General features: G+C 40.9%; 1 protein-coding gene across 6 annotated transcripts; it reads right to left on the bottom strand.

Moving 5' to 3' along the window:
* Window positions 1-589: 589 nt before the first annotated feature.
* On the bottom strand, window positions 590-23,444 carry LOC129777064 (transcription factor Sp4-like). Of its 6 annotated transcripts, none has more exons than XM_055783123.1 (9): window positions 23,008-23,444; window positions 21,369-21,638; window positions 20,944-21,147; window positions 8,669-9,215; window positions 8,017-8,463; window positions 6,591-7,829; window positions 1,733-1,941; window positions 1,159-1,524; window positions 590-1,025 (listed from the first exon to the last, which is right to left on the bottom strand). In XM_055783123.1, exons 2-9 carry the CDS (start codon window positions 21,459-21,461, stop codon window positions 912-914), a joined length of 3,219 nt encoding a protein of 1,072 aa, XP_055639098.1. In that variant the 5' UTR covers window positions 21,462-21,638; window positions 23,008-23,444; the 3' UTR covers window positions 590-911. The 6 variants fall into 6 exon arrangements, with proteins under 6 accessions (XP_055639098.1, XP_055639097.1, XP_055639099.1 ...); XM_055783122.1 differs by lacking the exon at window positions 23,008-23,444 and adding an exon at window positions 22,734-22,890; XM_055783124.1 differs by lacking the exon at window positions 23,008-23,444 and adding an exon at window positions 22,558-22,707.
* Between the last annotated feature and the right edge of the window lie 430 nt (window positions 23,445-23,874).

Raw genomic sequence — 23,874 nt, 5'->3', positions numbered from 1 at the left:
TACGAACATCGACGACATCTAGGGTTGAAATTGATTCAAACTTGTATGAAAATTTGTATTTCTTTTATCATCTTCTTCGCGATAAGCTTTTACGTTTGTTATGAACAGTTTTGCTAAAGTTCTCATGTTTCAATTCACAGAGAGACTTATCTTCGTTTTCTTTTTATCGTGAGAACTTCGTTCCACCAACCGACGGTTGAAATATACAATTGTATTCTCGATTCTTTCTGTCGACAACGGTCATGTTCGTCGCTCCCCGTTCAAATGAGTCTTACAGTTATCCGTTTAACGTCCTGAAGGAAACATTATTTTTACCATGAAAGTATCTTTTCAATTACAAATTTGAGTAATGGTGTTTCGTAAATATTTCTGCTGGATATTCAAAGTGTGCTGTCACTTACAATCTCTGAACTGCACAAGCATAAGATTTCGCCCGAAATGACAAACAGTTTGAATACCCATTCCATGGTGCAAGACGTGGAAGTTATATAATGCCGTTCAACAATTAACTAAATGAAATGAGGGGTTTGTTTTAAAGAAACTAAGTTGAGTACAGGATTAGATGTGAGTGGCTACCATACTCAAATCAGTTAATGGTTGATTCACTTCGAATCCAACTTTATTTATTTGGAAAAGTAGAAAACGATTGATCATTTGTATCCGTCACAGATACGAGTATTTCATCCGAAAGTTAGTATCATATGTACATAAAAAAAATCAAACAAGTCGCCTGTCAAATACACGTATCTATGATATTCGAAGACCCATCTAGAAGGATCGAGATTCAATTCTGTAATACACTTCCACTCTCATACCTCACATTCCCAATTTGGAAATGCCTAGAACTGCCCAAACGGTAATCTACAGCTGTCGAAAGATGCAAATTGATGGATGGACAGCGTTTCGATATGCTAGTTTGACTCAATCGACTGGTCCTGATCGTCATTGCCGAGGGTGATCATCATTTTCTCATCCGAGCTGTCATTGCTGTCCGAGGAGGCTGAATGGGCTGAATTTGCCACTTCCTGCAAAGCAAACAGACGTGTTTTACACCCAAGTGTTCGTTTCGAGGTTCACCGTACAAAGAAAGAATCCAAATATCTACAGCTAATAATTGAAACAACACAATACTAAAACACACTATTCGTAATTAACAACCTGCGAGCTGTTCAGCTGTTTGATGCTGTAAAGTGGTGGTGGAGGTGGTGGCGTAGGCTGCGGCAGACCCAGCAAAGGGGCCGATGCTATCCAAACTATGTCAGTGCCATTGGTCATTGCAACTGGTTGTACGGAACCTGCAGCAGGACTGCCAGCAACCATCAGTCCAACCGAGGGGGTTGGTGTAGGGCCCGCAGATGGATGGGAACCCGTGAGAGGGACATCCGGTTCCAGTTTTGGTTTGCTAAGGTGTTCTATCGGCATAGGGTCCTCGTCGTCATCTTCCATTTTCAGATCATCGTCAGCCATATCGAGGTCATCATCGCCCTCGTCACTCAGACCACCCGACTTCATCGAATCGCCCAACTGGATTATGGAAATTTTGCAGGTCATTTGATAACACACACAGGAATGTATACGAAAGTGCAAAAGTAAAAGAAAGAAAAAGAAAAACTGAAGATCTACCCGTCTACTTCACAAAGTGAGGGGCATGCGCTAGAAACTACTCACTGCTATATGAGTGTGAGGCACAGAGCACATGCCTCCACAAAAGTTGGAACGACTGCAAACTTACCTCCAGCAGATAGCGCACGTGGTCCTTCTTCAACTTGTTGTGGGTTCGGATGTGCTTCGAGAGATGATCGCTCCGCATAAACTTCTTGTTGCACTCCGGGCATTGGAAGCGTTTCTCTCCGGTGTGCGTTCGTCGGTGTCGCTGGAGCTCGTCGGACCGGGTGAAACGTTTCCCACAGTACATCCACGAACAGACAAACGGCCGTTCGCCTGGAACGAGAGGAAATTACAAATCTTCAATTCAATTAAACCTGTTTGAAGGGTAACGGCGTCGAGGGGCAATCGCATATGACTTTCATAAGTTTGCGAATCTATTTGGAATAATTTTGCTCGCAGTGATAGGCATTCGTTTAGCCGAGCTGAAGGTTTTTTACTAAGGTAACTCCGCCTGCGAATGACGGATCTCAATAATATCATGTCCGAATAAGAACCTGAAATTGTTAAGAAACCAGAGCAGTGGGTCCAAAGCCCCAAAAAAGGAGGATGATAGTAATAGTTGTTGTCCATGGTTATTATGAAAAGAAAGTAATGGATAAACCCCTAAGCCAAGATGTGACGCGACCCGTGCCGAGATATGAATGGTAGGGGGGTTTAAACCTTGCCATTAATGGAGCCTGTGGAGCACCAGGGCACCCTCCACAGCATCGTCTGCTCTTACTGCATTAAGCCGGTCACTGATGAAGCGGACCTTCTTTACCGCGAGACTCGTGGGACTTCTATGAATAATCCAAAATCTCTGTCGGAAAAAGCACCGTAGAGATCGACTCTGAGAGTGTAAAAGAGGATGAAATACTGAGCGAAACGCTGCGGATGTCCAGTCCTGCTCCTCTTCCATGCTCAACACTTCGACTCGCTGTGAGTCGCTAGAGGATGACAGTGACGAATGTAACGTCACTATAAAAACTGAATCAAAAGTGGTAGATTCAGTTGAGGTCCACTCTTCGTGGAAAAAAACCTCACCAAGGGTCAGAGAAGGAAACTGAAGAACTTTGTCGCAGCTGGGATCCCTGCAAAAGAAGCTCGACTGCAAGCACTAAGTCAGCATATCTCTGGGCCAACAATCGGAGCTACCTAGTAGCGACGAAAAACCGATTCCCAAAAAATCGAAACAAAACCTAAATGAGCAAAAAAAAGATGCTCATAACACTCGTCAAAACATCCCAACGTGAGACTCAAAAGCTTCATAGAGAGTGAAAATGAAAATCTCTCCACCGATAAATGGCGTATACTCAAGAGATCCAATCCCAATAAAATCCACGCGGACTGGATGCCAACAGTCGACGAAGCTTCCATGCGTCAACTCGCTAGCAAAACCTTCGAAATAAACTTCCGATTTGGAGAAACTAAGCTGAGGAAAATAAATCCAAAGCAGCGCCGAACCACAACTCAGAAAAACTCTAGTGCAGTCAAAGGAGATTTGGGGCCAAGAAACGAGGAAACTCAAAACTCTAAAATCCCAGGTAATCTGAAGTCTTCAGAGACCAGTGACTCCATACTTGTGGAGCGATACAAACTCAACGGCTATCGCAAAAAGGTTAGGAACATCAACTACGTCTAGTGAAAAAGGTGAGTTTCTTCAAACCCCCATCACTCCAGATCCAAAATGAACATGGACACTGGAACAAGCAAAAAAAATGACCATAATTTCCATAAAACAAATGAGATTCCCATTCTTCCAAACGAACCTCCAGATCGGAAAACCTAACCCAATGCGGAACACTAAAGTTCTGCAAATAAACCTTGATCACGCTAAAGCAGCGTCGAACGTGCTATCCAGCTGCTTCAAAAAAGACGAAGTGGATCTAGTTCTTATCCAAGAGTCTTGGGTTCACAAAAGAAGAATACTTGGTATTCAAACAGGTTCATGTAAGTTATTCTATGACGACATCATAGCTCCCCAAGAGCTGCTGTCTTAGTAAATGCAAACATCAAATGCTTTCCTATTACAGAGTTCATTCAAAAGGACATCGTCGCGATCAATGTGGAAGTTCCAACGTCCAAAAGAAGATCCGACATCATAATTGCGTCGGCTTACTTTCCTGAGGTTCCCCCGCGAGAGGTAGCGGAGTTTGTTAACTATTGCAGGGAAATTAACAAGGACTTCATCATCGGATGTGATGCCAACCCTCATCACACAATGTCACAATGTGGGCAAGTACCGACATTAACTACCGAGGTGAGTGTCTTTTAGAAATTCTCTCGTCAAATCTCGGAAATGAACCAACATTCATGAACGCTATCAGACAAGAAGTCTTAGACCTAACGCTGTGCAGTCCGGTTATTCCAGGAAGAATTCATAACTAGCATGTGTCGAAAGAGGCGTCTTTGTCCGCTCATAGACACATTATTTTTGAATGGGATGGTGACATGACAGTTCAGAGAGAATACTGCGATCCCAAAAAACCAACTGGGATCGGTATTCCCTTGAGCTAGAGTCAAAAACTTTAGCCTCAAAAATAAGGTCGAACCAGCAGCTTCAATCAGCTTCAAAAGAATTAAACGAAACGATAGTCTCTACCTACAACAATAATTGCCCACTAAGAAGTGTTTCTTCAACAAGAAACGTACGTTCGTGGAATAAAAGGCTCGAACGGCTTCGCAAAACAGCGCGGAAACTGTTCAACAGAGCAAAAGTTACCTCGGACTGGTCTCAGTATAAAAGAGCTCTAACTGAGAACAGCAGAGAACTGAGAAGATAAAAACGAAAATCCTGGATATACGACTACGAAAGCATTGAAAATACCTCAATCGTTGCTAGAATCAATAAGACTCTGGCAAAGGACCACTCGAACGGGCTTGGTTCTCTTAAAAAGGACGACGGTTCATTCACAAAAAAACCCCTCAGAAGTAATAGACTTACTAATGAAGACTCACTTCTCGGGATCTACATCTGTCTACTTAGATACAAATCCTGACTATAATGGGGACATAAAATGCTCTCGAAGGTGCCTCACAGGACCTGATAGTGCAAAGGATATCCCAAACATAGTTGCTGCATTAGTTTTCACGAGAGCCAGAGTAGTAAACGAGGAGAGATCCTTTCTACCTTACAAATCTGCAGGTACAGATGGAATTTTCCCAGCATTGTTTCAAAATAAAGAATCAAAACTAATTCTACCTCTAATCGAGATTTTTAAAGCAAGTCTAACACTAGGGCACATTCCATCGAAATGGCGATTGCAAAAGCGGGAAAACGTGACAAATCACTCCCAAAGGCATTCAGACAAATTAGTTTATCATCAATACTGTTGAAAACTATGGAAAAAGTGTTATATGAATACATAAAGTCTGTATTCATTTCTAAATACCCATTATTTAAATACCAGTTTGCCTACCAATCAGGCAAATCCACAGTCACAGCGCTACACACGCTTGTGACAAAAATTGAAAAATCTCTCTCGTCAAAAGAAATCGCACTATGCGCGTTTCTTGTCATCGAAGGTGCTTTTGATATTGCTTGATAAGGCACAGGTCATGACACCATGATAAGGCACAGGCCATGACACTTCGATAAATCTTACTCAAAAATTTAATTTAATGTTAATTTTTTATTATCTTAACACATTGAAGACCGCACTTTTTGGGGCAAACTTGAACGCTTCATTTGTTGGGATTCCACGAATGAGATCGTTTCCTTTGGTGTGGATGAGACGAAGGTGAGCCATCGGTAGGACTTGTTAGGTTTTGTTAGGTTCTGTTAGGTTAGGTGTTAGGTTCGAAACACGAGAAAACTCGTGAGCGGTCCGCAATACGTTAAAAGACCACCCTCTTCGATACTTGAAAATATATTCTTATTAGAAAACCTTCTCAGTTCAACAAATTTTGACATATAGTGGTGGGATGTCCGCCTCTTCAAAATGGAGATATAAGTTTTTAAAAATTTATTAAATTTCAATATTTTGCGAAATTGTAACCATTTCAGAAAAGTAATATGTAAAGTGGAATTTACATGAAAAACTATACAAAACGTTGAATTCTGAGATATTGAGATACAAAAGATTCTAACATCGAATTCGATTTTTGAGTAAGATCCGTGTTTTTGGAAGTATTCTAGTGTTTTAAGGCAGTATTCTAGTCTAGAAATTTGAAAAAAAAATCATTTTTTTCCTTTCCATATTTCTGCAGTTCAGGCATTCAAGATATACCCTAGAAAGGACTTATCGAAAATTCCATTATTTACGCGAGTTGGAGCGATGCGGTATCTAACCTGGTACGGCCATAACAATGAACTTCAAACGCCTTTTTTCTCGAAACTAGTTTTTTTCAAATTGGGGTACACGATATTCTACTGAACCGATTCATGTCGAATTTATATCAATATGAATGCAATCTGTATGCATCTCTCTTTCGCATGAACCTCTAAAAAATTATATATTTCAAACTTTAATATTTTTGAAAAATTGGGAAACGTAAGGAAAAACGTTTGAAACCGCATTTTGTTTTTCAAACGCCATTTTTTCAAAAAAGATGTTTTGGCTTATCCGAGGTTCATGAGATAGCGGCATCTTTAGTGGTTTAGAATCTGTTCGATTTTTTTTTGTTTCAAATAACCAGAAGCGCTGGAATCGTATACGCCATGGCACAACTTTTCTCAGAACTCCGTCACTTCGTCAGCTTGTAACTATTCTAGTTATGAATATTTTTTCTCTCTTCATTTTTTGTTTTTTTTTTTGTTAAAAGATAAATGAATATGAAAATGAAAATACTCTTTGTTTTATTTTTAGGAACTCGAAAAATCGTCCGAAATTCATTTCTCTACACTAGAATACCCCCTTAATTTCGCAAAACTTAGGATAACAGGACTCGACCAAACGAATTTCTGCCACTGTATGAAAAGTAGTTGTTCATTCATCACTCACCCGTATGCCACCGCAGGTGCGCCCTCAGGTGGGAAGTTTTTCCGTACACCTTGTTGCAACCGCTCACGTGACAGATGTGCTGCTTCTTTCTATCGGGCGGACCCTCGCCCTTGGTTTCGCAATTGGGACAGGTACAGGCGACCCTCCGGACGCGGGGTTTCGGTGCTTGATCGTTACTGCTACTGTTATCACCTACGCTTATATTTACATTCACCGAGGTCTGGGTGGGAGAGTTCACAATTTCTCCCTTGATCTGGTGGCCGCTCGGGGTGCTGGTGCTGATGATGGGCTGGGGGGATGGTGTTGGCAAAATGTTACCACCACCACCACCACCGCCGGATGTCGTTGTTTGCATCGTTGATATGGTAGCACTGGTAGCACCACTGCTGGATGTGTTTCCCACCGGTTGTGGTTGAATTGGAATCGCTTCCTGTTTAATGTACCATTTACCGGGGTCGCTTGGATCCTGCTTTATATTTGATAATGGATGCGCCGCTGCCTGCTGGAGGGATATAGTTTGCCCTACTTGATTGACCGGGTTCAACTGAGGCTGCGACGCCGCTGTTTGCGGTTGAACCGGTTGCATGAAATTTGTCGGGATCACCTGAACGTTTCCAATGCCTGGGATGTTTTGGACGGGGATAGCTTGCAGGCCGGGAATGTTCGGCATCTGAATGATATTGGTAGCATTCTGCCGAAGCTGTGGAAGGGAACCCGACGGTATCACAGTGATCTGCTGCCCCACTTGGGGACCTGCGATCGTAATTGGCTGAGGCTGCTGCTGCTGCTGGTGTTGTGTTTGCGCTTGCTGGCTATTTTCCTGCCCGGATGGTACGCCGGATTGAATGGCGCCCGTCGGTAGCGAGGACACCATCGAGTTCGTCGCATTCATCGCCGTGGTCCCTGTCGTTTGGGCCAAACTCGGGGGCTGCTGCAAGATAATGTTCTGCGGTGTAGCGGCTGCCTGGAGTCCAGCCAAAGGATTCAGCGAGGTTAGCTGAACCTGCTGAATTTGACCGCTGGGCGTGATAATGTTGGCTACTTGTGGAATTTGCGGTATTACTTGCATCTGAGGCTGCACCAGCGCTGAGCCGAATGCTTGAATTGGCACATGGACGGTCTGATAGACGGTTTGACCATTGCCAGTGGAAATTGGAACCTGCACTGGTATGGTCTGTTGCATTGGAAATTGGACAACCTGTGGCAAACCACCCGCTGGTCTGACCTGAACATTTTGACCTGCGAATAGGATAACAAAGGCGTCAAATTGGTAACACAAACAGAGAGAAGTCCACCACCATAGTTGGTAAGAAAACGAAAACAAGGAATAATGTCATGCAATACGGATTCACACTTAGCTCAAATGAGGTACTTTAGACCGAGATTAACGAAAGTATAAGATAAATAGAAGATGAGCGACGATTACCTCCTTCCAGCTTAATGGTTGTTATATTATTAGGCAAAATGTTCTGAGTGGTTACGGCTGATGTCGGAACTTGGATGTTTGTGCCTGGGATGGTAATTGTTGTTGGCTGTATTTGCTGAATTTGCTGCGCTGCAGCATGTTGTTGCACAGCCTGCTGTGCTTGAACTTGAACTTGCTGCTGCTGGACTTGTTGAACTTGTTGCTGCTGCTGTTGTTGTTGCTGATTTTGCGCTTGTTGCTGTTGCTGATTTTGCGATGGTTGTGGTTGATTTTGATTTTGCTGCTGATTGGCGGCAGCCGCATTAGCAGCAGCTACAACGGCAGCTTGCTGCTGCTGCTGCTGTTGTTGCTGTTGCTGCTGTTGTTGCGTTAGAACATTTGCCGTGTTTGCCGTACCCAAAGGGATTGTTATATTAGTTCCCGGGATAGTAAGCGTAGCCTGACCAGCTGCATGGAAATACAGAGAATTCGAGCGAATGGTTGATATGGTTTTGTGCGTGCAGTAACAGAACTGTTGTTGGAAGGTGAATGGGGCGTGGAAGAAGAACATGCTAGTTGGGATAGCGGGTGTGAAGCGTTACGTGGTATGATACAACAGAAAACACAAACAGTGAGCAACACCTTTTGCGATAAAACTAGTGACTTGACTTACCAGTAGGTAGCTGTACAGCTTGAGTCATATTCTGGAGAAAATTTGTTGGAAGAACTCCATTGGGAGCGCGTATTAATTGACCGGATGGTGTCAGAAAGGCGTGCTGACCATTGATCTGCACGGCCTGCGCCCCAGCCAGCTGGTTGCTCTGCATTCCACCTGGTACAAATAATGCTTCCTGGCCATCGACATTGAATGCCTGCACCGGTTGTATCATCTGGAACAGCCCATTGGGATTCTGGATTATCTGCCCGCCCTGGAGGAACTGCTGTGGTAGTCCCTGCAAATTCAAAATCTGCGGCTGCTGCACCTGGTGTGGTGAGGTGACATAGGTTTTAACTGGCGTGCCAACGGAGGCTGTGTTGGCTGTAGAAGTAGCCACTTGTACGGGCGTTCCATCGGCCGTGGTAATCGTACTCAGCTGATGCTGTGGTAGGAAGTTCTGCAGCTGCTGAAGAGTGATCACCTGGGGTTGTTGCTGCGAAACTTGCGCCAGCTGGTGTACCTGCTGTTGCAACTGAGCTTGCTGCTGTTGTTGCTGGTGGGCCTAGATGATGACAAACAATACACAATACAAAGATACAGTACGGATAGGATGCATAAGAACAGAACTAAAACTGAGTCGTCACTAGCTCTGAGTTGTTTTATATATCAGCAAGTCAATGACGTAGTGTTTCATCTTTTAAAAAATATACAGATTTTCTGTCATTGTTTTTACTGAGCGTTATCTATAGTCTCTCCACCTTTAATAACCTTTCTTGAATAGAAGGAAACGAATCCGATGCTGATATGAGAATCTTAGATCCTCCTCCTGATGGTTTGTTCGAAGCTTCGCGTTTAAAAAAAAAGAATATGATGTAAGACTTCCTCATGTTAAAAATTTGGAAGGAGGATCCCTGAACTCATTGGTGATTGAAGGCACGGAAAAGCAGTATTTTCCATCTGGCTCTTTTAGAATACCCTTTGAGAGCACAAGTGCTTACAAATTATGTGATCATTGATAAGCTTTGTTATTTACGGTTATTTACTCCCAAAATAATGACATGCTCTGATTGCAATCAATTAAAAACATTCCATGTAAAACATTGTTCTTTATTCATTCTTTCATTATACTTGTAGAGTAAGGGTTAATCCTTATAAATATTCTACAATCGGGTATATTGTTGTTCACACCACATTCTTTTGAAAACAATCTAGCTCTTTAACCAAAATATTTTAACAAAAACTGTATCAAAATAAACAAAATGTATGTTGACAATTTTCAACACTCCAAAATCATTTTAACTTCTTGCTATTGTCTTGCTAAATATTTTAACAAAAACTCTATCAAAATAAACAAAATGTATGTTGACAATTTTCAACACTCCAAAATCATTTTAACTTCTTGCTAACTCCTTTCATTCAGCCAGCCGACACACTCACGACGGAATCTTGAGAGTGAATTAACAGATTTTATGTCAGTTGGAAGCAGATTCCACCAAATAATTGAACGTACAAAGAAAGTATTGCTATAATATGAAGTGTTATGAGGTGTAATAACAAGGTGACGAACTCTAGTGCTTCGAAACGTTGGAAATTTATTGAACAGTGGGGCTGTGATGGAGAATTTTAAATAAAGTCACATAGCGTCGTAGTTTTGAGAAACTATGAAATGAACATCCTAACAGCTGCCGTTGTAGGTGTGATACTCTAGAAAACATAGACAAGTTGAAGACCCATCGAACAAAGTGGTTTACAGCTACCCTCCATACAATGTGTTGTAATTTGAAGCCACTTTCAATTCGGGAACCATGCATGGGTTTGTGAAAACTGAATGATCAATTTAAAAGACCCCAACCTCCAATAAGTTCAAAAACAAGCATAAACAAAATAAATCAGTTCATATTATATGTCATATTATGTCACTTTAGAATGCATTGGTATTGTGAATATCTTTTAATAACTCTTCTTTAATAGGTTTAATGGCCCTGAAAAGCGCCGTGTTTTACGGTAGCTGTTTTTGCCACCAAAGCATAAAGTCTGTATAAACAAACTTTTACCTTTTTCTACCTGCTGCCGTTTTGCGATTGCGCTTGCTACTCGCCACTCGCCACTCGCTACAACTGCCTGTTGTTGTCTTGATGTCCACCGAACCGAATGTGGTCTGTTCTGAATGCCGGTTTTCTTATCGTCGCGAGCAATTTTGCCACCCAACTCGACCATTTCGGCGGCCGAAACTATATAACGGTGGCTAGGTGGACTGGTGCACTGGTACTAACGCGCCTTCCAAATTGCCATCGTAAACCACACCTTCTCTCGATTCAATCACACACAAAAAGCATACTTAAGCGATATTCTGGTGGTGAGACACATTCATTTTTCGTGAGGACATCGACAAGACAACATCGTTGCCTAACGTGCTGGAGGAGGTGGACGGCGAAGGATCGACACGCGCAGAATTCTTTCCGTTTGGATGTCATTTAGCATCGAGAAAGTTCCGCAAAGATCTAATCATTGCTGGAAATTGATCTGCCAGTTCCTCTGGGAATTTAAAAATACATTCATGTGAAAGAGTTTATTTGAATGTTTTCTATCCATGTAACACTGTGACCAAATATTTTTCAATCAAGTACTATTAACAGGTGGTTATCGAGTTAGTATTAACCACTGGTGGGCTTCCAGTATCGAGGAAAATGTGGAAATATCTAATCGTTGCTGGAAAATAATCTGCCAGTTCCCCTTGGAATTGAAAATTACATTCAAGCGAAAGAGTTTATTTTAATGTTTTTTTAATGGGTTTGTGATTTGTCAATCAAGTACAGTTAGCCGGTTAGTTTCTGAAGATTATTTTTCAGAACAAGGTTTTTCGTATCCTATATTGGATGCATAAAACCTTGTGCCTCCAACGTAACGCTCTCGTTTTCGAAGTCCCTCAAATATTCATTTATTCATTCATTCAGAATGGATTTAGATTCAACTTCAAACAAATGATCTCTAAATCAACGATAGTCCTACGTCACCCTTGCGGTTATACCATAGATATAACCCACTTCCTGTTTTTCTTTTTCCTTTCCAATCGTGCTTCATTCTATTTCGCTGCTGCTCTGGTTGCCCGTTTTGGTCGGTACGATTTGAGGAGCACAAAATGGACCAATCAAAAATGGGCACATAATGCATTTGGACAATGCTTGATATTTCACAATTATTCAATTATTTATCTCAAGAAAAATGAAATGTTATTCGTTATGATAGATGCGTAGATATATTTCCTATCAATTGATGCAAAAACCTTTGCGATCTATTGAGAAATGCTCGAGTTATAAACGTTCCAAATCTTGCATTTTTTCCTACTTGTTCAGTGCCTAGATTCTCATTTCACCCCCTATATCTTCCGGTTAGACGTAGTCCTACGTCAAAACGTTTTGACAGCAGTTAGTGCGGCACTGGGGTTGAAACTGAACAAAAACGAATTCGCTACAAGATTGGGAGCTTTGTCAACATATTCAACTTTTTCATTGTAGATGAATAAGCCTGGTAAATTTGTGCGCGAGTGTCGTCTAGCAATGAACAGTTTTTGTTGAATTGATACGGAGAAGATTATTCGAGGACCATTTCCAAACTCTCTTCAAATCAATGTTGATTAACTGAGCTATATCATCTAAGTTAGCATCCGTTGAGCAAATATAAAGCTGCACATCATCTGCAAACATATGGATGTACCAAAATTTTAAATCTGACGGTAATTCGTTGATAAACAATGAAAATAGAAGTAGACTTAAAACAGATCCTTGGGGTACTCCAGACAAAATATTGATTGAACTGGATAAATTCCCATCAACTCAAGTAAGAACTGATTAGAAAAACAGCTTCACAACTAAAGTTAAACTGACAGGACAGTTTACGCAATAATTTGACGTGATAATCTATTAACAGCAAGAAAGCTGGATTATAACACTTACAAAAATTGTAAACATCATGCTTGCACACCATTAGTATCAGATTTACATAGCTAAACCATTAAATTAACGCATTTTGAAAAACTCAATTCTGATCATGAGTTGTCCAATTCAACGATATTATTTTATCCACATGATTTCAATGGCATCCGCTTGGTGCGCTGCAGTTTGTTTATTGTGTCCTTAGCGCATAGCAGAAATAAAGTTTCTCTGTGTTGAGTGTGTTGGGGGTAACACTTTTAAAATGACCAAGAAAAGGAATATTCTGATGAAAGCCTAAATTATGAATGGATCATTATGATGACAGTATACTCAAGCAATGATAAATGCAACATCTACTTGAGAATTCGAATGTTTTCATTCAAAAATGGTGATTTCTAAAACCGGACAAACCATGATCATTTTTTGCTACCGTAAAAAAATCCGTAAACATATCACCTCCAAAAATGATCCAGTCGTTCGTTTTTCAAATTATAGTGAGCAAATTTGTTGCTTTTGTTGCTAGCGATATTGTTTCAGTGTTAAGTCTGCTGGAGCTCAACTGATACGACTAAGTCAATATAATCAAAAGCTTCTCGAATCGATTTCCAGTCAACTTTTGAATGAATCAATGACGGATGGATCAAGAGAACATACAGCTTCCGTCGCAGGATCATCAACGGTTATTAAACTTTAAAACCAGTGTTTTTAACATTCCTTCGTCTGACGATATTGCAGGATTTATATCTCGTAAAATTTTGACGAGTTTTTTTCCATCCATCTGTCCATCCAATCCATTCCGAAAGTCCAGTTGCAGCATAAACTGACCTATTCACGCTGGTGCCGTCCATCTACACCAGAAGAGCTTTGTTCGAAGATATATTTCCACGGCCTTCTTTAAAAGCTGCAAGTTAATCTGATGTTTGATCCCAAAGACATTGATGTCATCTAACAATCTACCCCCTCCTTCTTAATCACAAAATCCGCCAAAAAATGTCAAAAATCATCATAAAGCTCATTTTATCACGCCCTAGTTGGAACACAACCTGGAGGTGCCTAGTTCAAACTCATGGTGTGAATATGAAGCAGTATGCGCATCCTGACTAGTGTCGATTTACTTCAACTATGACGAAAACTCCGGATCTTGAAGCCGCATGCTTGGAGGATGGTTTTGCAGGTATTACAGATCATAGTAATATTTTCTGTAACATAGAAAGCAGTCTATAAAAAAACGGTTAAAATGGCCAGAACTCCATACTTTCGCCTTAGTTGACAGTCGGGGAGAAATGCCAGACAACTTTATGATTTAATCACACCTCTTTTTCTGCTTACCCAAACATATCTGCCAAATACCAGCACAAATGTAGAAGAAGCACCAAATTTTTATACGTATTAGAGTCATAGTTTCTTATCGTAGTAGAAGGTATATTTGTTCGAAAGGGAATGCTTATAAGTTTATATCCTTATATGAGTTACCTTTATTATCATATGTTGTACTGCCAGTCAACGGTGACTGACGCAACCTGAGCCAAAACTCGGTGTCAGTCACCGGTGACTGACGTGGAAGTCAACGTGTTAATATCACTTTTGTATTAGATTCCTTACTACGAAGGGCGCTATGAGAGGACATTAATTACATAGGCCTATTACTTTTGATGAGTATCTCCATTTTTCTCGTGAACGAGCACTTGAATCTTGGCAGACGAGTTGGAATGGTTTGTAGTTATATTCTATCATTCCTAGAGTTACATACGGGTAGTGTGCAGGTTCATGTCTATTCATTATTCCTGCAAATCTTTTCGAATAACCATTAATGATAGTAACCTATGTTTTTGTGGTGTAGGTAATTACGATATTGATCAAAATGGGTGGTTTTGCTCTGAATTTCAAAATATCAGGTTATATCTAATAGAAAATTTTCGCAAAAGGAGAATACCACTCAATTTTCCGATGAGCGATGTAATCTCGATGCTATTTCGTTGACTTATGATTTTCTCAAGTTCATAAACTTTCATGTATGATTCTGTGTGTTGTTTCCTTTATTTTTATTTATTGTTTTCATTGTTTTCATATTGTTTTAGTTATGGATAATTTTTTTATTAGTAAATATTCTATGGTTATAAAAGTTTTCATTCTTCTTCAACCATTTCCCTCCAACCTCAAAAATATCCAGGAATTCAGTACAAAAAAATCTCTAAGTTGAACTGATGATAAAGCGAAAAAAGAGTCTGAAGTCTGGTATTCCTGGAACCTCCCTCAATCTTGTATTCAATTCTACATCAGTCGAATTTTACCATTGAACACATTTATTTTAATGATCCTTGCTATAGTTAAAACCTAGTTCCTATAGACCAGTGGTGTTCAACATTTTTTTCAGAAGGGCCACAAACACATGTTTGATATGGTGTCGCGGGCCGCATAACAAAAAAAATGTACTACGGAATTATGAACCGGCAAGAATCAAACATTATAAAAATTCAAGAATGAAACTCTTTGGTAACACTGACAAGGGCCAAAGAATTAATGCTTTGACTGAGTGAGGGACGCGGGCTTTCACCAATAGTCATAGATTTTTGTGTATGAGCTCCAAACATCATACATACCAGATGGGCCAACCAGAAGAGCGCACCGAGCCGCAGGTTGAGTTTCGCTGCTATAGGCCCGTGAAGTTGGCACTGACCCACCAAAACATAATTCTCGAAAGAGAAACCTAATTGTAATGCTGGAATGGAATGTTAATGCTGGTATCACGCTATATTCACCGAGCCAAAAAACAATATCTCAAATATACCATATGAACCACTCTTGTGGCATATAAAATTTAGAAATTAGAAAGCCGACACCAACGATACTTATGCTCTTAAGCTTCACCTCCCCTTTTAGAATGATATATATATATATATATATATATATATATATATATATATATATATATATATATATATATATATATATATATATATATCTACACCATATATATATATATATATATATATATATATATATATATATATATATATATATATATATATATATATATATATATATATATATATATCTACACCATATATATATATATATATATATATATATATATATATATATATATATATATATATATATATATATATATATATATATATATTAGGCTGTCAAAAAAGTCCAGCGGTATTTCCGCGAGGTGTCGTTGTAAGCGCGTAGTTCTAGTTGTATTCATTGTATCGAGTCATACTATAGCTTGTTGGAAAGGTATTTTTAAGGCGCTATAATATAGTCCTTGACAGTGTTTCGTTTGGTTAAGTCGTTCGTGAGTTATAGTGTCGCAAATATGGAGCAAAATATAGAGAAAATCCGACATATTTTACAGTACTATTATGACAAAGGCAAAAATGCATCTCAAGCTGCCAATTACATTTGTGCAGTTTATGGACCCGATACAGTTTCCATTTCCACCGCACAACGATGGTTTCAACGTTTTCGTTCTGGTGTAGAGGTCGTCGAAGATGCGCCACGCTCCGGAAGGCCTGTCGTCTAAAATTGCGACAAAATCGCTGAATTAGCCGAGAAAGACCGGCATAGTAGCAGCCGTAGCATCGGCCAAGAGCTGGGGATAAGTCATCAAACCGTTATTAACCATTTGAAGAAGCTTGGATTCACAAAGAAGCTCGATGTATGGGTGCCACACACGTTGACGCAAAAAACATCTTTGACCGTATCGACGCATGTGAATCGCTGCTGAATCGCAACAAAATCAACCCGTTTCTGAAGCGGATGGTGACTGGCGATGAAAAGTGGGTCACTTACGACAACGTGAAGCGCAAACGGTCGTGATCGAAGCCCGATAAAGCGGCTCAGACGGTGGCCAAGCCCTCATTAACGGCCAGGAAGGTTCTGCTGTGTGTTTGGTGGGATTGTCAAGGAATAATCTATTATGAGCTGCTTCCCTATGGCCAAACGCTCAATTCGGACCTGTACTGCCAACAACTGGACCGCTTGAAGGTAGCACTCATGAAGAGGCCATCTTTGATAAACAGAGGCCGCATTGTCTTCCATCAGGACAACGCCAGGCCACACACTTCTTTGGTGACGCGCCAGAAGCTCCGGGAGCTCGGATGGGAGGTTCTTTTGCATCCGCCGTATAGTCCGGACCTTGCACCAAGTGACTACCACCTGTTTTTGTTCATGGCGATCGAGCTAGGTAGTCAGAAGTTAGCCACAAAAGAGGCCTGTGAAAATTGGCTATCCGAGTTTTTTGCCAATAAGGAAGCGAGCTTCTATAACAGGGGTATTATGAAGTTGGCATCTCGTTGGGAACAAGTCATCGAACAAAACGGCGCATATTTGACTTAAAACAGATGATTGTAACTAGTTTTATGAACAAATGAAAATTCAAAAAAAAAATACCGCAGGACTTTTTTGACAGCCTAATATATATTTATGTATATATATATAAATAAATATATGATTCAATGGTGGTAAGACTCTCCACACCCCCCATACAAATGCCATACAAATCAAACACAAATTTCTGCATAACTCGAGAACTAATCAAGCAAATTAAACCAAATTAGGCATATGAAGGTTTTAGGGTACAATAAATGTTTCTATGGTGGTTAAACACTCCACCCCCTCTGTAAGGGGGGGAGGGGGGAGCTGCCATACAAATGAAACACAAATTACAGGGGGCACACAAACACAAACTTCTGCATAACTCGAGAACTAATCAAGCACAATTTGGGATGTGAGGGTTTTTGGGTATGGAAAATGTTTCTATGATGGTATGACACCCCTTTCTCCTCAGGAATGGAGAGGGGATCCCATCAAAATATTACACATATTTCAACCAAAAATATTCCATCCAAACATGACAATTGAAAGTTTTCGGAGAACTATGATGGAAAAAGGGAAAATTCGGAAAATTAAATTCCCATATGTTCTACAATTACATAGTGACAAGTGCTGTTATTCCATTTGATGTTTGCGCTAGCGAAATTGATCTTTGTTCGAAACTGAAAATGGATTTCAATGTGATGAAACGCACTCCTATATCTTCTTCTATCTATACCAAAAAAAGACGGGTGGGTAATGTCGGGGACATAACCGGAGTGACGTAGGACTATACAAAGCGGACAGCTTTTGTCAAATATATATTTTAAATATATTGTTTTATTTTCTTCTCCTACGTGAATACCTACCTATCTACCTGAAAGCTGGATTAGTTTACTGTTTACTCTTTATGAATATGTTGATGGTTCTGAAAAGAACCTTTGGTGTTGTGTTTTTGTTATCACTCGATATTCCCATCTTGTTCGGTTAAACCTTCCTGTTTAGCTATTGCGTTTGCCACTCGCCACAGCTTTCACAGTTGGAAAATTTCTTCCCATCCAGCTTGTGACATGTTGTTCAGTAAATTACATTTAATGCTAATTGTTGCCTTGATGAGCGCCGAACCGAAGCTGTTCTGTTCTTGATGCGGATTTTCTGATTGTCGTGAGCAGCTTTGCAAGCCAACTCGAGCACTCCGACGGCCGAAACTCTATAATCGCTGTTAGGTATACTGGTGCTCCGGCACCAATCCGTTCGGCCTAGTTACCCTTGCGGAGCAATCAGTGAATGCGACCAACAGGGAACTGGAAACCTGCACGGTTCGAGTGAGACTTTGCCTTTCCCTTAACTTGTCCTCCTTTGTTACGTCCACGATGCCGATGCCATACAACCACACGGGTTTACGGTTTGAAAGAAAATAAGATTTTTTTTTTTGGGGTCCGCGTGTTTTATACTCTAGCGGTACACACTCACAGGATAGAGACAAATCGGCAGACTCAGCCAGAGGGGCGAGCCCAACGAGACGAACGAATGGGCGTTAAAAGGGAGCGATGGCAAAAAAATACATTCATTACGATTTGTTCGCTCGTTGGATTCACATGCAGGCTAAAAAGGGTCCTTTTCAGGATCACAAAATTATCTTCAATCTAAAGAGTTTATTGTTTTGTTATCACTCGATATCCCCATCTTGTTCGGCTAAACCTTTCTGTTTAGCGATTGCATTTGCCACTCGCCACAGCTTTCACAGTTGGAAAATTTCTTCCCATCCAGCTTGTGACATATTTTACAGTAAATTACATTCAATGACACGTCGCATTACCACCACTCAGTATCGGATTGGAGGTAATTTTAACCTGTAATTGAACATTTGCGATGACAGTGGTACAGTGTCGACTTTCAATGTGGGGTCATAATTTGGACCCCGAACTCTATGTTTACAAAAATGTCCAACTAAATATGTCGCATTACAGGTCCGTCCAATTAGCTAAATGTCGAGATAAGTGTAAATTACTGTACTTTAAATCAGAAGCAATTTAAGAATTGGTGAAAATCAATAAGCTCAGAATAACTGCCAAATTCACATACTCGTCATATCCTGGCAAACAAATTATGAAAAATCAATTTGTGTTCTATTATTATTTTGGATAATGTTTTAGAAAGCATTGAACTGTATTTCCTAAACTCTTTTTTGGAAGGTTTAATGGCCCTGAAAAGCGCCTTGTTTTATGGAATAGTTCCAATTTAGAAAACTTAGTACTTGTGGTTTTGAAAAAAACCATTTCGAACGCCCTCGATGCCGCCTTGTTCTGGATTTGCCACCAAAGCAGTTTGTATAAAGAACAAACTTTTTTCTTCTGCTACCTGATGCCGTTTTGCGATTGCGTTTGCCATTCGCCACTCGCTGCAACTGCCTGTTGTCTTGATGTCCACCGAACCGAATGTGTTCTGTTCCGAATGCGGGTTTTCTTTTCGTCGCGAGCAGCTTTGCCAGCTAACTCGATCACTTCGGGGGCCGAAACTATATAACGCCGGCTAGGTGGACTGGTGCACTGGTACTAACGCGATCGGCCTAGCTACCCTTGCGGGGAACTCCAGATCAACACGGTTCGAGCGGGATTTTGCCTTTCCCTTCACTTTTCCTCCTTTACCATGTCCAGACATGGCTGCTTGGGTTTGTTTGTTGATGTGTTGTGATGCGAACCGATGTGGTGTACGGTTTGAATGAGAATGAGCGTTACGACAGCGGAGCGGGGATTTTTAAGCTGACTGGCTGGCTCGAGAATTACGCATGTGTGAGACTGCGACCAATGTTTCGTTCATTTTTTTCTTTTTCCTTTCCAATCGTGCTTCATTCTATTTCGCTGCTGCTCTGGTTGCCCGTTTTGGTCGGTACGATTTGAGGAGCACAAAATGGACCAATCAAAAATGGGCACATAGTGCATTTTGACAATGCTTGATATTTCACAATTATTCAATTATTTATCTCAAGAAAAATGAAATGTTATTCGTTATGATAGATGCGTGGATATATTTCCTATCAATTGATGCAAAAACCTTTGCGATCTATTGAGAAATGCTCGAGTTATAAGCGTTCCAAATCTTGCATTTTTTCCTACTTGTTCAGTGCCTAGATTTCCATTTCACCCCCTATATCTTCCGGTTAGACGTAGTCCTACGTCAAAAAGGATCGCCAGATGTGTTGGTAAGAGCAGAACTCGAGGAAGGAATTGTCCGATTTAGGGCTGTCTTTATTCTATCATATTTTCTGTATAAAACATTTATTCCATGTAACGGAAAAACATGTTATTTGCAAGTGGTTGAAAAATCTTGAACGAGAAATGTGTCTCAAAATAATATGATATTATAATGATGAGTTTTGGTAGAAATACTAGGAATTTTATAGTAAAAGGTAAATTCAACGGGGTCGATTGGAAGATCAATCAATGAACAGTCTGCGATTGGACCCATGAACTTGCTCATAGTAAGAAAATGTGAATGTTTGAAGGTATTGATAACAAAAAACAAATGTTGGGCGGGACGAAGTTTGCCGAGTCATCTAGTGATTAAATAAGATGCAAATCTTGATGCATGAGGGCACTAATGAAAATTTTGGAGGAAGACCCATACCATAGCTTCAGTTGGTTAAAAGAAATACACCGTATGTCATGATAGAATTTCTTTTTTTTTATCTTCAACTATGACAGTGGACTTCTCTCAGTTTGTGTTACCTATTTAGCGCTGTAGTTATCCTTTTCGCAGATCAAAATGTTCAGGTCAGGCCACTCCAACAACATCCATCTATGCCCAAAAGTTGAGAAATTTGTTTTATTGGTGAAATAAAAAGACATTTCAGGGCAGCATTCTTGAAAAGGAAACCCTGGCATTGCGAACACGTGAATAGTATTCAACTACAGGGAGACTTAAGCAATAGCTACCCTCGATCATACTTTCAATTTGATTCTTACAACGTACAATACTTGATTCATAACAAATGTGCGACAAAATGCACTTCCTAGACATTCAATGTAGACTTACCGCTTGATTTGCTTGCTGCTGCTGATGCTGCTGTTGTTGCTGTTGTTGTTGTTGCTGCTGCTGCTGCTGCTGCTGCTGTTGTTGTTGTTGTTGCAACTGTTGCTGTTGCTGGTGGTGCTGTTGAATCTGCTGTTGCTGTAAAGCTTGCTGATTGGGATGCTGTGGCTGCGATGCAGCCATAATCGCTGCATTGAGCTCATTGCCCTTAAAAAGTATCAATAAAATTAGGCATTTCACCATAATTGAGATTATCGGGAAAATGATGAAACCAAAACGATAAGCCACCGCCAATTATATGTATCAAACAAACCAATGGATAATGGTGAACCGAAAAGATGTGTGGTGTATTAGGGGGGGTTAGTGAACAAAAACTTAAAAAACCAAACGTTCGTTTTAGAGCAAAATATATGCATTTTGGAACGGACCTGTAATCCTTGGGCCTGTAGCTGCGCTACGACCGAGGCACTGACGACTCGTATCTCTTGGCCGGGCGCAAGGTTGCCCTGAGACGAATCCATTTGTTGGGTGGAGTGGCGATTTTACCTATTTACATCGGTAATACACACGTCGGCATTATTTATACTAATGTGATCCTAATTTCGGCTTGTGAATTCGTTGTTCCGAGCAGTCTGTGGTGTTTTTGTTGCTCTAGGTTTTTTGGTTAGCAACGGACATATGATGGTGGTGGGTCCTCACTGAGGAAGGCAAAGAGAACGAGAAAGTATCAGGAATAGCGCTACTTCTAGGATATTTCATTATGAGAATCCAGTGCAAGCAAACTCTGTCAACGCTGAGCTGAGGTGAAAATATCTCACGAATACCAAAACATAACAAAAATATTCGATTCTATCATCAGTCGACCGAACCCACCCTCCCATACACTCAATCGGAAAAGCACGTGGGAAAACATAAACACCGCACGACGGGCGCGAGCCATTCACCCACACTAAACACTTTGTTTACATTCATTAAAATTCTAAACTCAGACGCATAAATCGCGCTACTAGGCGGGATTGTATGCACCGAATGCACGTGGGTTGATAGAGAGAGTGGGACAGTTTTCCGGTCCCACCCCAAAAAGCATTATAGCGGGAAGAGTTCAAACAGACGAGCGACCGTGAGGATAAAATCGAGGCGAAAATGTTTCCCCCTCGTCGCACATATCGGAGGGAAAGTGCGTGCACAATACACGCTTTTCCATTCCGCACTCAGCGTGCGTTTTCAGTGGGCCAACGGACGGACTTCAAAACAAACCGAACTTTACCGAAGTCAACGCTTGTCCAGGTATGCGTATAGGCTGTCCCACGGAAGAGATGGAATGCATAATGAATAGGAGGGAAGTTCTCTCAGCAATGCTCAGTGAGAGAACGCGAGAGATCCGAGGTAAACGAGACTGCAGCACTACCCTGTGAATATATAATTATGGTTCGCGAGCTAGGAGGCGGGGAAGAGTATTGAAATCCGATGCTTCAGATGAGATTGCCATCAAAACAAAGTCATGCTCGGGCTCTAGCAGCACGCATTAGATACGCAAAATAACATCAAATGCAACTACGCGAATGGTAACAATTTTCTCGCATTATACGCATCAGCATTCGCTTCACATCTTAGCACCTGGATTTGATACACAACTCTTAAGCAAAAGCACAACTTTTTCATCGTCACTCCAAATCCAATATGGCGCCTTTTCCACAAAATTACACTCCAAAACCAAAGTCATAATTCTCCGCATATCAAGCACGATCTGTGATTTGGTATCACAAGATTCCCAACCAGGGTGGTCAAATTACCATCAGGAGGCAAACTTTGAGGTCGCTTCGACCACAGAACGGGCGTATTTTGCGCCCAATTTCGCGATCGTCACACGGTTCCGTTCACTATCGAATTAGAGCGAGACACTGACACATTGGCTGGCATTGGCAGGGCGAGATAGAGAAACACCCCGAGAGCCCCCGCCCAGGGGAGGGTAAATATGAAACACCCACTAAGGCAGTCTTCACTCAGTAAATTTTTTTGCAGCCCGCTGTTGAGATTCCCAGCTCAGAAGCTCAGAGCGGAACGTACCTTTGGGGGAACCGGATCATCGGCCGGTTCCGTTTTCACAGATCCTTCCATTATGTTGAATTCTCTCACAAAACTGGTTCCGCAAAGTTACATCTTCCAACGAAAAGTAAAAATTTTCACACACTTATCCTAGGCGTTTGCACGGTAGGGTTCCTCATTCAGATGTTTCTACGTGTACACCAAATCTTTACATGTGTGTGTAGTCTCACAGCTTCTTTTTTCCTTGGGAATTGTTCAGTCTACACAGGAGTCACTAGTTTTCAACTAATTCCAGCAAATTTTATCGCGAAACACTACTTCAAGGCATGATAAAGTGCCATCCCCTATTGGTAGTATTTTTGACAGCCCATAAGTCACAATCTTTGATTTTTAATACCGCGAACAACACGGACCGACGTGATGACGACTATCACAAATGGAGGTGTGTGGCCAACGGACGCTCGACGAGACAAAAATGAGAGAGAAACGTACCCATCAAGCTACTCCGCCTCGTGCACACATACCAACTCACAGAAAAAATAGGGTAGAAAATACATCTAGAATCGAATCACATTTGAAACACATAAGCTGAAATTATGAACAATATTTCCGTTCATCAGAAGAATTTATAAACCCAAATGTTATGAAGTTATATTTTATATGAAAAACATTGAAGCCAACCCTATTAACGCAAAACTGGGTTACTGATGTACACAATCCATCCAACGGAGAGACGCTTGCAGAGCAGAACATGTTGAGTGAGAGAGAAAGAGAGCGAAAATAAAAGGTAGTGCAAACGGAACCCCTCGAAGACATTCCAACCGAAGAAGCAGCAGCAGCATAATTTGGAGGCAGGGAAAGCTATTTTCAATTTCATAACTCTGAGCA

The sequence above is a fragment of the Toxorhynchites rutilus genome, chromosome 3, assembly GCF_029784135.1.
Source record: "Toxorhynchites rutilus septentrionalis strain SRP chromosome 3, ASM2978413v1, whole genome shotgun sequence".
Taxonomy (NCBI): Eukaryota; Metazoa; Arthropoda; class Insecta; order Diptera; family Culicidae; genus Toxorhynchites; species Toxorhynchites rutilus.
This window is presented reverse-complemented; position numbering and strand designations above follow the sequence as displayed.